Source organism: Camelina sativa, chromosome 8 (genome assembly GCF_000633955.1).
Source record: "Camelina sativa cultivar DH55 chromosome 8, Cs, whole genome shotgun sequence".
Classification (NCBI taxonomy): Eukaryota; Viridiplantae; Streptophyta; class Magnoliopsida; order Brassicales; family Brassicaceae; genus Camelina; species Camelina sativa.
Genome location: NC_025692.1, coordinates 14,762,199 through 14,778,405, shown reverse-complemented (window position 1 = coordinate 14,778,405; position 16,207 = coordinate 14,762,199). Strand labels below are relative to the sequence as shown.

General features: G+C 31.9%; 1 protein-coding gene and 1 long non-coding RNA gene across 2 annotated transcripts in view; one reads left to right on the top strand and one right to left on the bottom strand.

The window, feature by feature from the left end:
• The window catches only part of LOC104707186, a 6,343-nt gene extending 2,646 nt beyond the window's left edge, over window positions 1-3,697 (bottom strand). The window contains exons 1-3 of the long non-coding RNA XR_002033113.1: window positions 3,649-3,697; window positions 3,157-3,209; window positions 1,974-2,052 (exon numbers count right to left, since the gene is read on the bottom strand). This is a non-coding gene — a long non-coding RNA (uncharacterized LOC104707186). The remainder of the gene's footprint in view (window positions 1-1,973; window positions 2,053-3,156; window positions 3,210-3,648) is intronic.
• LOC104709540 (nucleolin 1-like) lies at window positions 12,289-13,048 on the top strand. The gene is made up of 3 exons (XM_019228749.1): window positions 12,289-12,455; window positions 12,561-12,704; window positions 12,799-13,048. The coding sequence occupies exons 1-3, from the start codon at window positions 12,289-12,291 to the stop codon at window positions 13,046-13,048; spliced, it is 561 nt and encodes a 186-aa protein (XP_019084294.1).

The following is a 16,207-nucleotide window of genomic DNA, read 5'->3' as shown; positions in this document are numbered from 1 at the left end:
ATGTGTAGGAAGGAAAGGTCAAATTGATATGTACTATTTATGCCATAGATTGTGATTGGGCTTGGTACTATATCTCGTGCAAAAGGTGTAACAAGAAGGTTACACCTATCAACGCAATCACCAATGGTTCTGTCTCAACGGCAAAGAAACCCCAGTTCTGGTGTGATGGGTGTCGAGGACATGTTACTAATGTTTTTGCAAGGTATACACATACAAATATTTCAACAATTTAGTGCCAATTATAGGTGTATAATCTCCATATTCATCTTTGAACGTTATGGTGGTAGGTACAAACTACATGTCAACGTTATGGATAATTCTGGTGAGTTGAAGTTGATGCTCTTATATAGCATGGCCACAGAGATTGTAGGCTGTTTAGCAAACTCACACATTGATGGGCCATTTTATGAGGTATTTCATATGATTATCCTATAGAAATGACTTAATAAACGAGTTTTACAAAGTTAACTATCTAAAATTCCTGCTGTTTAATAATTATAGATGGAAGATCCTGACAACTTGCCAGATGATATCAATAATTTGGTCGGAAAAACATTCCAGTTTCTTGTGAGTGTTGAAAGTGAAAACCTGTGGAATGAGTTGGATATCTACAAGGTTTCAAGGGTGCTGGTTAATGATGGTGTACCGGATGATGATCTTAATGATGATTCAAACGGTGGGGATAATCCTCCGGATGATAGCACCGGATATCAGGTTTCATTTTACAACTCGATGAAATTAACAAAACGTTTATAGCATTCAAATGTTAATACTTATATTTTTATAATATTTATTTGTTCTAGGCTAGCTTGTGCTTGACCAGCAGTCAGGAAGTCTCTGACTTCACGACTCCATCGTCAAAGCGTTCAAGTCCTGATAAAGACTCCCCTAATGATAGTTCCTCTACTACAAAGAAGCTGTGTCTGGACAACATCAAGGTAGTCCAGATTAAGCAGGAGAAGCTGACGAAGGCAGAGATGGTGAATGAGGCAAAGAAGAAGAAGCCGTGAGCAATGGGAGATTTGAAGACTGCTTCGTTGAAGAAAAAAGAATAAGGGTTGAGTTTTTTTTATATGGTAAGGATTTAAAAGTTGTGTGCAAGTTTTTTAAGTTTCCAGTTTCGAAGAATTGATCCAGTGTGATGAATCTGGTCAGAATAATTTGTTTTTATTTTCCCAATAATAATAAAAGGATGAATTCCTTATTTTCGTCCTTTACAATTGCTGAACAACTTTAAGAACTCAAAATTCTAATTATATATATATATATTGAATATTTGAAAATACACAAAAAGCTGAAGATCAAATAGTAAAAAGTAGATTTGTTGATAATCAAAACAAGTAAACCAATTGCAACCATCTTGGTAACTTAAAAAGTTTATAGCTATCAATTTGTCAATCAAAACCAGTTTAAACCAAATTTGAAAATAGATATAAAATTAAAATTCAAATATTTTATATATATTTATAAAATACAAGAGGCAGTCGTTATTTATTTATGTCTATGACTTTGAGAAATTATTCTCTCAACGTATATATAAATAGATAGCCAGTGTTAAGTTTTGAGAGAAAACTATAAGCCCCAGGGAAAGCGTAAAGTTTCCAATATCAAAAGTTTCAGAAAAAAACTAACCATGTCTCATCGGTCCTTTTTCGAAGATATTACTTTAGATTCATCAAGGAAGACAAAGTGGACTATTTTTGTCAAAATTCTGAGTATTTGGAAAGCAAAAGAGAATTTTGTTGAAATGATTCTCGCAGATGAGAAGGTATGCTATCTTTTGTTTTGTTTTTTAGTTTTCGTGATCTTCTATATACCTTATCTCACAGTTTATGTAATTACATTGGTTTAGAAATTGTTTTAAGTTCCTTTTTATTTTTATTTTATCGCAGGGATCTAGAATTGATGCTTCAATACCTCCGATCAAGTATAAAGAGAAATTTAAGAGATACCTCAAAGAAGGTAAATGGTACCTTTTGGACTTCTTCAAGGTTGTTGTGACTCCAAAGTCGAATCCATACTCAGTTCACCCCTTTCATCTCATTTTTATTCCTAAAACAACAATGAATCCCATTGGTCCAAAATCGACGAGTCAGTTCTTTGAGTTTACTTCAGCAACACAAATTGCGAATGCAACAGAAGCTGATAAGAAAGGGGTTTGGTATGTTTCCGATTATCAGGTTTAATCCCTTTTATATATTTACTGAATATTGAAAAGTTTTATTCATGTTTTTATGTAGATGCATGTGGAGTTCTCATGAGTGTAACTCCGATTGCAAAGATACATTATATGGACAAGAATAGTGGATGTGAATCTGAAGCAAATATGGTCATTTTCAAACTAAAAGATACCATGTAAGTTACTAAACCTTTTAAAGATCCTTCTATGTTTTGTATAATCCGTAATATCCTAACCAGACAAAGTATATATTTGTTCTTAAAACTCTGTTAGTGGGAGGATTATCAAATGTGTTGCAATAGGAAAAACGTGTGATGACTTTGTTAAGAATTGGTCTAGAAGGGTATCTGATATCAATCATGTTAATGGGTCAATCCTTTGCGTTCTACGTTTCTGGAGATACACTTCATTCCAAGGTGAGTATAACTTTTATGTATCTTACCAAAATAAAAGTGTATGTTACTTATAGATTTGTCAAAGTATTTACTATTAATCATTTCTAAATTATTTCAGTTGTAGCTCAAATTTGCTTAATGTCTGATTCTGCCTCTTCAAGATGCTTCTTTGATAAAGAATTCCCAGAAATCTACAGGAAAAATTACAGGTTTGATTGTGTAGTTATTTAATCATCATATATCGACAACATATAAATTTGGACTGCTAACCATCTTTTTTTTTCATATGACAGTGGACTTGAACTGTCAGAAGAAGATGAAGTTTTTATGGAGGTTGTTGAGCAAAACTTTTAAATTAACGAAAAATCCCTTTTAGAATCTATATTTATATAAATTTATTAACGTTTGAAATATTTTTTTTTCTGAAAATTCTTAAAATTGTTATTGTTTTTTGTTTTATTTAAAACCATAAGTAAAATTTGAAATTTTAAATTAGCATATTTTCCATTTGTTTGATAAATTTCAACTATTATAATGGAAATTTAATAGTTAGTCCTTTAAATTAGGAGTATGTTTACATACCTTTTTTATGTTGGCGAAGATTACGGTCAGAATCCATGTAGAATTTATAGTACCTGCACCCAAGGAGGACCGAAATTGTTATCTCACACATATAAATGTAAAGTCAACTTAAAATCTAAAAGATTTCCCACATTTAAACATTAGCAAAATTACCGGATAAAATACTGGTACCACAACCTTACAAAAACCCCACTACAAAGAACCTTTCCTATAACGTTTGGTATCTCTATTGTGCACAGCTCATATTAACCCAAGACCAACAAAAGCAACTATAACTCAACAAACTTTGTCTCTTGAAAGTGCTATTTAACAAGGTATGTCTTTGTACTTAATTACAGTTCCTATGTTTATTTATTAGATATATAGTTAAAATTTTGAAGTCTGCATTTATACTCATAGAAACTGTTCCTACCAAAAAAACTACAAGGAAGATTCTTGAGCGAAAGCTAAAGAAATGCTCACGTAAGATTTTACAAGATATTACAAACATACCAGATAGTAGGAGAAGACAGAAGCCACACCTTCGAGCGACAATTCATTCTGCATTAATAGACACAAATTTAACAGTTTTAGCTTATTAATTTAGAAAGAATATTTAACTGAATAATAAAATAGCACATTCAAAATTAATCTTTGAATAAAGGAAAAAAAGACATCGGTTCCTAATCTGGAAGTCTGTTCTCATCAAAATGATGATGCTTCGTCTACAGGAGGTATCGTTGAAATTTTTTTTTATTTTTTTAATGACAATTATCCTTTTTTTTGGGTAAAATCAATTACAATTATATTACAGGAGATGACCACTCAGATAATGAACAACACTTTGATGTGAGTAGTCAAGAAGAGAATGATTCAGATCATTCATAAACTGATAGTGATCATTCTATTGGCACAAGGAATAGGATTAATGTTCAGAAGATTTGTGGTACATATAATAGGCGTCATAAAGGTTTTAAAGTTCGATCTCCCGAAATGAGTAGAATCACCGAATTAAATGCAAGGGGTCAATGTTCAAGACCAAAAGTTACCAAAGGTGAGTCATTTACACAAATCGAATGTTTATAATTTCCTGAAGCAGTCTTCTAATAGANTATATAGTTAAAATTTTGAAGTCTGCATTTATACTCACAGAAACTGTTCCTACCAAAAAAACTACAAGGAAGATTCTTGAGCGAAAGCTAAAGAAATGCTCACGTAAGATTTTACAAGATATTACAAACATACCAGATAGTAGGAGAAGACAGAAGCCACACCTTCGAGCGACAATTCATTCTGCATTAATAGACACAAATTTAACAGTTTTAGCTTATTAATTTAGAAAGAATATTTAACTGAATAATAAAATAGCACATTCAAAATTAATCTTTGAATAAAGGAAAAAAAGACATCGGTTCCTAATCTGGAAGTCTGTTCTCATCAAAATGATGATGCTTCGTCTACAGGAGGTATCGTTGAAATTTTTTTTTATTTTTTTAATGACAATTATCCTTTTTTTTGGGTAAAATCAATTACAATTATATTACAGGAGATGACCACTCAGATAATGAACAACACTTTGATGTGAGTAGTCAAGAAGAGAATGATTCAGATCATTCATAAACTGATAGTGATCATTCTATTGGCACAAGGAATAGGATTAATGTTCAGAAGATTTGTGGTACATATAATAGGCGTCATAAAGGTTTTAAAGTTCGATCTCCCGAAATGAGTAGAATCACCGAATTAAATGCAAGGGGTCAATGTTCAAGACCAAAAGTTACCAAAGGTGAGTCATTTACACAAATCGAATGTTTATAATTTCCTGAAGCAGTCTTCTAATAGATGTATCTTCTTAATGGAAATACAGTGTCAGATGAAAAGTATGTAGACCATGGTGACCCAACATTCAAGTGTTCTTACTGTGGTGCAATGATGTGGTATGATGAGCGAATAAACAAATGCAGAAGGTCAAGAAAGCGGAAATTTTCATTATGTTGCTTACAAGGAACCGTTAAACTACCACTTCTGAAAGAAGCACCTGAACTTATTAGGGAATTGCTTAGTAAGGATGATGCGCTTAGCAGGCATTTTCGTGAGAATATCAGGGCTTATAATATGCTATTTACATTTACTTCTCTTGGTGGTCAAGTAGATCGTTCAGTTGAAAAGGGTAAAGGTCCTAAGCAATTTCAATTACATAGCCAGAATTTTCACAAAATTGGTAGTTTGAAACCCGAAGATGGTGACTATGCTAAATTTTCCCAGCTCTATATCGTTGACACAGATAATGAGATTGAAAACAGATCATCTGTAATGAGGTATTGTTCTTATTGTTAATAAATATACTCTCTAACGAATTTTCTTATTCTACATGATCAACCTTGATTTAAACTGTCTATTTTATTTATTGTACTAATTGTGTGTTACTTTATTATTATGCACAGCAAGGGAGAGCAGTCCGGAATTCTGAAAGGTAGACAGAGTATACGAAAAGAACTAATTGCAAAACTTATTCGTCTGTTGGATGAAGTTAATCCATATGTTGAGTCATTTAGGCAAGCTAAAGATAAGTTTGCTGCTGATGAGAATGCGAAGTTTCACATGCGGATTGTAAGTGATCGTGTAGGTAAAGATGGAAGAACCTATTCTATGCCAACATCATCAGAAGTAGCTGCATTGATCCCAGGTGATTTTCACCCTGAGATGCCCGGACGTGATATTATTGTACAAGAAAAAAGCTCTGGCAGATTACAAAGAATAAGTGAAGTTCATGTTGCTTACTTGGCACTACAGTATCCTCTTATTTTTCCATATGGTGAAGATGGTTTCAGAGTTGGAATTGAGAAGTGTTTAAACGGTAATCAGAAAGATGAAGAAAAAAAGTTTATTTCAATGCGGCAGTGGTTTGCTTTCAGAATCCAAGAAAGAGAAAACGAGGCTCAGACTCTACTTCGGTCTAAGCGCCTTTTCCAACAATTTTTGGTTGATGCATACACGACTTTAGAATCAAACAGGTTGTCGTATATCAAATATAATCAGTCTACTATCCGTTGTGATAACTATGCATCAATTCAAGCTGCAGTAGAGGCCGGAACAAATAGCATGGAAGAGCAAGGAAAGGAAGTTCGAATACCAGCCTCTTTCACTGGTGGACCTTGGTATATGTTGCATAGTTATTATGATGCAATGGCTACATGTAAACGGTACGACTTTCCTGACTTATTCATTACATTTACATGTAACCCTAAGTGGCCAGAAGTAACAAGGTATTTGAAAAAGCGGAAGCTTAATTCTGATGATAGACCAGACATTATGTGTCATATCTTCAAAATTAAACTTGATTCTTTGATGAAAGATTTAACGGAAGACTATCTCCTAGGGAAGACTATAGCTGGTAAGAATTTTAATTGACAGTTTATTCACCGCAATCTTTCACATACATGTTCTAATTCATGATTTTTTTAATAAAATGCAGCTATGTACACGGTTGAATTCCAGAAGCGGGGACTTCCTCATGCTCATATTTTGTTATTCATGGATCCTAGCTGTAAATTGCCAACAGCTGATGACATTACCAAAATAATCTCAGTTGAGATACCAGATAAGGATGAAGATCCTGAACTATACAGCGTTGTTAAGGATTGTATGATTCATGGACCTTGTGGTGTGGCTAATATAAATTCTCCGTGTATGGTGGATGGAAAGTGTTCTAAGTTTTACCCAAAAGAGAATGTTGAAGAAACTTCAGTTTGTAAAGACGGATATCCAATCTATAGAAGGCGAGCATCTTCTAATTTTGTAGAGAAAGGTCCACTGAAGTGTGATAACAGATATGTTGTTCCTTACAATCGTATCCTATCATTGCGATATCGTGCTCACATCAATGTTGAGTGGTGCAACCAATCCGGTTCAATAAAGTACTTATTTAAGTATATTAACAAAGGGCAAGATCGTGTTGCAGTTGTTCTAGAACCCAAAAAGAAAACTACGGATACGAATGAGACTGAAGCTGGGAGTAACAATGTTACAGATGGTGAGAAAACAAAAAAGGATGAAATAAAGGAATACTTTGATTGCAGGTTCGAATCACAGACTCCTAATTGCCTTTCTTTTGTATTTGTTTTCTTTACAAAATTTTTTTTTTTCTTTTTTTGTAGATATGTTTCAGCTTCTGAAGCAGCGTGGAGGCTTTTCAAGTTTCCAATACAGTATAGAAGTATAGCAGTCATGAAACTTCCATTTCATCCACCAGGAAAGCAACCAGTTTTTTATAAAGAGAAGGAGAAGATCAAAGATGTACTTGACAGAAGAGCTAATGTCGATTCTATGTTCATGGCCTACCTAAATCTGAATAAGGTTAATGCATTTGCTAGAACGCTTACTTATGCAGAAATTCCTAAATACTTTACTTGGGATGGTAAAAATAAACAATGGAAAGTAAGGCAGAGGGGATTTGCTATTGGAAGGATCAATTATGTTCCACATAGAATGGAAGCGGAATATTATATGAGAATCCTTCTTGGAATCGTTAGAGGTCCCAAAACTGATGAAGATATCAGGACATACAGAGGTGTTGTGTATGATACATACAAAAAAGCATGTTGGGCTCGAGGTATTTTAGAAGACGACCAAGCTTATATCGATAGTATTATTGAAGCAAGCTTCTGGTTTTTTGGAGACCAACTTCGGAATCTTTTTGCTATGATGCTTCTAGATTGTTGTTTATCAAGGCCACTACATGTGTGGGAAGAAACATGGCATGTTTTATCAGAAGACATTGAAGCTAAGAAAAGAGAAAAATACAATAATCCAGGTTTCTAATTATTTGTATTGTATTTTTGTTTGATAATCTCATCCGTATGTACGGTTTGCGAAAACTAAGAAACTAATTATATTTCCATATATTTTTGATATTGCAGATTTAAATTTAACAGATGAGGAGAAGAAGAATTATACGCTTCAAGAAATTGAAGAGATATTGTTATGCAATGGTGGAACTCTGAAAGAAATTGAAGAAATGCCAAAGCCAAACAGCATAGGTTTAGATCATTCCAACCGTTATATAACAGAGGAGAAGAACTACAATCGTGATGAATTGAAAGAAAAACATGATGAATGGATAGAGTTGATGACGTCTGAGCAAAGGGAAATATATGATGAGATAATGGTAGCTATTTTAAATGACTGTGGAGGAGTCTTTTTTGTTTACGGTTTTGGTGGAACAGGAAAGACTTTTATGTGGAAAACTCTTTCTGCAGCTGTTAGATACAGGGGATTGATAGCTATAAATGTTGCCTAAGTGGTATAGATTCTTTGCTGTTAGAGGGTGGAAGGACTGCACACTCAAGGTTTTGTATCCCTATAAATCCTGATGATTTTACAACCTGTAATATCAATCCTACTTCAGATTTGGCTAAGATGTTGAAAGAAGCGTCTCTCATCATATGGGACGAAGCACTAATGATGAGCAGATATTGTTTTGAGAATCTGGATAGAAGTTTATCAGATATAATGAGAAATGCAGACAACAAGCTGTTTGGTGGAAATGTAGTTGTATTTGGAGGCGACTTCAGACATGTATTACCTGTAATAAATGGTGTTGGTAGGGCTCAGATTGTTCTAGCTTCATTGAACTCTTTGTATCTATGGTAACATTGTAAGGTTCTGTCTTTGACGAAGAATATGCGGCTTATGTCAAAGAATATGACAGAGATTGAAGCAAGGAATATAAAGGAGTTTTCTGATTGGATTCTAGCTGTTGGAGATGGGAAAATTCCCGAAACAAACGATGGGGAAGCTCTTATTGATATTCCAGAAGAATTGCTAATAATAGATGTAGTTGATTCTATTGATTCTATAAGTAGGGCCATATATGGTGATTTGGAAAAGTTGCATACAAAAACAGATCCGAAGTTTTTCCAAACAAGAGCTATTTTATGTCCAACAAATAGTGATGTTAACACCATCAATGAAAGACTGCTTGAGAAGCTCCAAGGTTAGTATCTACTTTTAAATCAGCTGGATTTTTAGTTTTTCCGATCTTAGTTAAATACAATAATAACGTGATCATATATCTATACAGGTGAAGAAATGGTGTACTTAATTGCTGATAGTATTGATCCTCAGGACAGCGGATCAATAAACAACCCTGTTTTCAGTTCTGACTTCTTAAATAGTATAAAGCTCTCAGGGCTGCCAAATCACAGTCTTCGTCTTAAGATTGGTGATCCTGTAATATTACTGAGAAATATAGATCCTAAAGGTGGTTTATGCAACGGTAAACGATTGCAGATTATTCAGATGGGAATTAATGTCCTAGAAGCTTGCGTTATTACCGGTGAAAGAGTTGGAGAGAAAATGTTAATTCCAAAGGATTTAATTAAACTGACTGATACTAAACTGCCTTTCCGGATGAGAAGAAGACAATTTCCATTGTCTGTAGCTTTTGCGATGACTATAAACAAGAGTCAAGGACAATCACTCGAAGAAGTTGGTCTTTTTCTACCTCGACCAGTGTTTTCTCATGGCCAATTATATGTGGCCCTTTCTAGGGTCACATCGAAAAATAGTTTGAAAGTGCTTATCTTAGATAAAGATGGAGGGACAACAAAGCAAACGATGAATGTTGTGTTCAAGGAAATTTTTCAAAATCTATGGAAGTAAGGTCTGGTTTGGTGTTTGTTGTTTTAAATTTTGAAATTGAAAGTGTGAATTTTGTTTTTCCAGTCTTCTATTAGTTAAACATTTTGGGGATGTTTGGTTTGTTTCGTATTTGAAGAAATTTACTTAATATACTTAATATTTCGTATTATACTGTTATCTGAAATAAGCATAGACCAACTAAAACAAAACAATGGTGTTTTAATTTTTTTAGGGGTGATAAAATCTTTTGTTTTGGTTATTTGTTTTCACATGACCATTCATTCATAGACTAATTTAACAAACAATGCCAAAAACAGAGAGGAATGTAACTAACCGAGTAAGACGTCATCACTGTTTCCTTTTATTTGTCTGTAATTGTTGATGTTATAACTCCAGCTTTATGCAGAATCGTTGTATACATGGAAAGAACATATATTATTGTATGAGGAAGGTTAAAGAATATTGTAATTTGGATAAACAAAATCAAACTCGAACTTATCTTGCTTTGGTGTTGAATCATTATACTTTACCAACTTCAGGAAATACCTCTAAGAGATAAATTGGTTAAGATCTGAATTCATCTTATAACAAAAAATTTCAAAACACAGACCCTAAAAATCGAATTTAAGGTCAGATTGTAATAGAGTGAATTGAATATATCGATATAACCCTCTGGACGAAAATTTAGATTGTAAATTCGAACTTAGTTACACTTACAAATTGAACAATAGTTGAAAGGGAAAGAGATACAATTCCGATTATATGTTTGGAAGTATCAAATAATCCAATTATTGAGAAGACCGAATACAAAGAGTTTTTAATCAAGAACTTACCAAGCAACAAGATCGGAGATTGAAATCAACCATCTCGGATTGAATTCGAGTAAGTAGATCAATAAGCAATCGAATATAGAGATCTAGAAGGTGAGAATTTGTTGTACAATCATGATCTGAGATTTTGGGTTCCGTTCTTCGATAAAAGAAAAAAAAAATGTTTGTTCCTTTTTAAATAAAAATAAAAGAAGAAGGTAAAAAAAACAAAACAGATAGTCCGTAAAGAAAACTCAACAAAACTCGAGTGTCTTTTTTTTTTTTAAGCTTGGTCTTTTCCTTTCTTTTGTTTTCGTTCACATGTCTATATTATTATTACTTATGAATTGTCCTAAATAATTGAATATTTAGGACATGATTATCATATGTCTACACAAAGTACCATTACAATATTAGTAATGTGAATCTACTGATTGTTACAATATCCCAAAATATACTTCCAAACTAAATACACAAACAAAACTTCATACTATATATTAATTACAATTTTTAAACACTACACATTTTAATGTATAAAAAAAAATTTAAAAATAATAATCCTATTTAGCTAAAAGATTTAAATTATATTAACAATATAATACACTTTTAAGTTATACTCATATTATAACTATTTTTAATTTGATGTTTGAAATAGTTACTAATTAATTGCAAACTAATCTACCTTATGACTAATAAACATAAAAAATTATAACTTACAAATTATAAAACATTTGACCCGCGGTATACCGCGGGTTCGAACATAGTAATATACAATATAAGACCTAAAATATGTACAATTGTCAGCCAAAAAAAAAGACCTAAAGTACAATTATGTAACTCTTGGTCAAGTTTCCTAGTATAAAATAGTAAAATTTAAGACCAAAATCCCCAAAAGTGAAAAATACAATTTGGGTTTTTTCTCTCTCTCTCGAAAACCTAATTAAGGTCGCTTTGTGCTTTTCTCCTTAATCATCATTCTCCATGGGCAAGTCTAGCACGAAATCTGCCACCAAAGTAATTAATTTGTAACGATAAGAGTTTGTCCTTTTTGTTCTTCTTCTTACGATCAGTCTTGATAGCTCTGGTTTATTCACAAAGCTACTGGGAATTTGTTTTGCTTTTTCATGTTTTTAGGGTTGAAGCTGATCCTGCTTTGGTTAAGGCCATGAAGCCGTTTAACAAAGGTAAGAAAATCAGGTTTCTTTTTGTGTTGCTCTCTCCTTATTTACTTGTGCTGCTTTGGCTGAGGGAATAAGTTATTTTATTGTATTAAACCCACTTACATATATAATATGTGTTCTTGGGTATATCAGTATATGTAGTTATATGGAAAAAATTATATGCCTAGGGACCAAGAAATTATGTGGACGGGGCCGTAATCATGTCTGGCTACTCCCTCTGAAGTACAGTATATTATTGATTTGTGAATCTTGATTTTTAGTTTTTTTTCTTTCGCTTGTGTTCTTTTAGGTAAGAGAGAGAAAGAAGATGATTTGGAAATCAAAGTAATTAAACTGAAGAAGCAAAAAAAAGAATCTGAGAACAAGGTCCGATTCTAAATAAAGAATACTATTGTTCTTGAGAGAGTATTGATTAAATTTAGGCGTCTTTCGTAGTGTTATTAATCAGTTTTCAGTTATTTTTACTTAGTCTTTTGCTTTATATTTATTTTGTATCTATATATATATATATATAATATCAAATGGTTCTCTCATTACTTGTTTATAAAAATGTAAACCTTCTACGACAGATCAAGGAAGCTCCGCTTACTAGCAAGGATGCAAGCAGTTCAGATTCAACAGATAAAGATTCTGAAGAAGTGGCTGCTAGTAGTGGCAATACAGATGCATCCACTCCTTCACAAAGCAGGTGAACTGATTTTTCGATGTTTGCGAGATTTGTTACGTAAAAATGTTCTTGTGCTGATAATGGTCTCTCTCGGACGTATCACCACTGACATTTGTGGTGTGGCAGTGTTCAAACGATTTACGTTGAAGGATTCGGCTCTTCGCTTCCGGAGGATGATATCAAGACTGCATTAAGTAAACATTTCAGTGACTGTGGAGAGATCACAAGAGTTTTTGTTCCAACAAGCATTGTAACCGGTGCTGTCAAAGGGTTTTGTTACTTCCTCCTCAAGTTTATGACAACTTATAAATTAAAACCTTTTGACTATATATATAAGCTATGTTGTATTTTTTCTTTTTGACAGATTTGCTTACATTGATCTAAAAGAAGACGCAAAAAAGGCGTTGGAACTTAATGGTAGTATTATGTTGGGAAAGGAACTTGTAGTTAAGACGGCTCTACTGATGAGAGATTCCTCCCCTGGCTATTCTGGTAGTGATCGAGGTCTTGGCGATCGTTTTAGCGGACGTTTTGGCAGGCTTGGCGGACTTTACGTAGGCGGCCGATTTCGCGGTGGCCGTTGTGGAGGTCTTCGCCGGTGTAGCACCTGTTGAGTATTTGGAGATCGAGGAAAATAAACTTAGTTTAAATAGCCATGAATGGCAAAGTCAGATTGAGTTTTCATATAATAACCATTAGAACCGTATGACAGATTCGATTTCTCTTACAAACACGTTTTCTGTTGCGTTTTCACATAACAAGTATTTTATTATTACTTTTGACATTTTCGATTTGTCAAAATGCTTAGCGAAAAACGTTTTTCTGTTTCCAATGCTCCGAGGTTTTGTTTTCATAAAACAAATTTGAACAGTTTTCATTCCATTATTTTGATATATCCATTTCTCTTATAATTTTTTAATCTACACATGAGAATCAATGGGAATGACAAAAACTATTCAATAAAGCACGGGCCACAAAATATATATGCCTTATATGATAAAACGGAAGTAGACAACTTTTTTTGTATATTATATAATTTTTATAAATTGGTTACAAAATATGTTATAAATTAAATATAGGTTGGTTACAAAAAAAGCTTATAGATTAAATTGGTCAATCTTTGGACTAAATGAATACTGTAAAGAATATCCCAAATAATCCTCTTAAAACGAATATTCCAATGATTTATACAATTTCCAAAATAAAATTTTTAATATTCTATGTATTGTTACAAAATAATTTTTTTTACTATTAGGCATAAAAAGAATAAAATCTTGGCAATTTATCACATTTAATCGTGATTTCCAAGATCTTATTGTGCAGTTGAAAATAAAATCTTACCTAAGCACGGGTCATATTAAAAAACTTTAACCAAACATGTTCAAAAATTAAAATAAAAACAAACAACAAACATAACAATTTCTCATACATAAGATTACAAAATTAACAATATCAAACTTACAAAATAGATGTTTTTTTCAAGCCATCATATTTAGCATTTGATTTAATTGCATAATGTTTTATTCAAAAAAAACTTTTAAAAACAATCATATAAATTATATTTTATTCTAAAATTATAATATAAATAAAAGAAATTTCAACCCGTGCTCTTAATTTATGCATGTGTCTTAATCTAGTATATATATATATTACCATGAATAATGCAATTTCGTTTTTTTAGTGATTCTTCATACAAATTTCCAATGTCGTAGGATCAAGCGATAATCAAGTTTCGATTATGTAACTTAACTAGATTTTCACCTGCGGTACACCGCGAAACAATTTTTTCTTGAACGAAAACTTTTAAATTTTAAATTATAATTGTTTGTTGATTTTGTTTAGTGTTTGAAATTAGATTGTTAATTTTAGGATTTAATCTGTGATTTACATAAGCGTAATTTAATTAAACTTTTTAATATTCTAATATTGATGGAGTTTTTTTTTTAATATATTGATGGTGTTAATAAAATAATAATAAGATAAACACAAAATTAATAATATTTTAATTTATATATATATCAACCTAAATCTGTCCTGCTATATAACTCATGATACTCAAAACAAAAATTATTTAAAACAATTTTTTGACAGAAGTATTTAATTTAGTATTTACTTAAATTACTTTAGTAACCCACAAGATAATTTTTTACTTTTACATGTTACATTTTTATTTATTCTTAAAGTTAAATAATTCAATTTATTGTATTTTTAAAGATTAAATCCATAAGTTGATATATAAGTAATTTCTAACCTATTATTTTCATATTTTGCAAATGATTTTTAAACGCCAAAATAAATTTTAATTAGCAAATAAAGAGCATCATTGTAATGAAGAAGTCATTTTTCTGGTTTGTTTAAGTAATACGATGAGTTAGTAAAAAATAGAAAACGAAGAGTTATTAGTTTTGGTAAAGTAGAAAACGTGTAACCCCTTTTTGGACCTCAACAAAGACACTTCAGTGAATCCGACAAAGCTCCGACGAAGCCCCGGCAAGTTTAGGTTTTTACTCCTAGCAACCCCTTTTCCGACACGTCTAATGCCGCCTGGATGGCTGGATCTCGCTACTCAGTCTAAGTCACAGGCTCCCACCATTGTCGTCACTATTTTCGTGCTTAAGGTACTGCTTGTAATTCGACCATAAACAATCATTTTTTGATTATTCTTCAATTTCATCTTTATTTTCTATTACTTTCTTCAATTTAAAGATTCAAGTTTCGGCTTCTTTGTTTTCTACAGATTTGGGTATTTCTATTTTTTATTTTAACTCATGGGTTTATTGCAGTTTTGTTGAATTGGATTAGTGGGATATGTTTGTTTCATTAGAATTGTATGTGGGTATCTTCGTATTAGAATTTTTTTTGTTTGTCTCATATACTCTGTAATAGAAGAATTTGGTAACAAAGATTGCATTTAAAAACAAAAACCACATTTTTAAAATTGGGGTTGATCTGTAAATAAAATAAACATGATAATGACTCATATCTATGTAAATAAAATGCTTTTTATTCGTAGGTGACCATTGAAGCACAACAAAATAAGGCGCACCAACTATTTCTAAGCTAAGGAGACATGGGTAGTAACAATGTTAATAAAATGTTGTTGTTGTGTAGGTGAACCTTAACAACAAACTAATAATGGTTAGTTAGTAATAATGATTGTTTGCGTAAATACTTTAAAAGTATTAGTTTGAGACATGGGCTTGGCCTTAGGAAGAGAGAGAAATATAATCAAACCATATTTATAAATTAAAATTAAAAATATTTAATGCTAATGACATACTTGTAAATAAGTTTGAATTTCAAAATTTATGTTATAAATGTTTCAAAAAATATATATATAGATTATTATTTTATTTTTTGGTATGAGTGGAGGAGACAAAAGTCTCCCACAATTTATTCAAACATTAAAATAAAATACAATTTTAGACCTAAAATGTATGTTAAGACCTAAAATACAATTATGTAACTCTTCCTCAAGTTTCAAAAATTATAATAAAATAAAACTCAATTTTAAAAGTGAAAAAAATATCTTATACGAAGAAGATGATTGAGTTTTAAAATACAATTATGTAACTCTTCGTCAAGTTTCAAAAATTATAATAAAATAAAACTCAATTTTAAAAGTGAAAAAAAATATCTTATACAAAGAAGATGATTGAAAAAATATCCTATCCTTGCTGGTGTTCTTTTAAGGTAAGAGAGAGGCAGAAGATGATTTGGAGACCAAAGTAAAATTGAAGAAGCAAAAGAAAAATCCAAAGAAAAATTCTGAG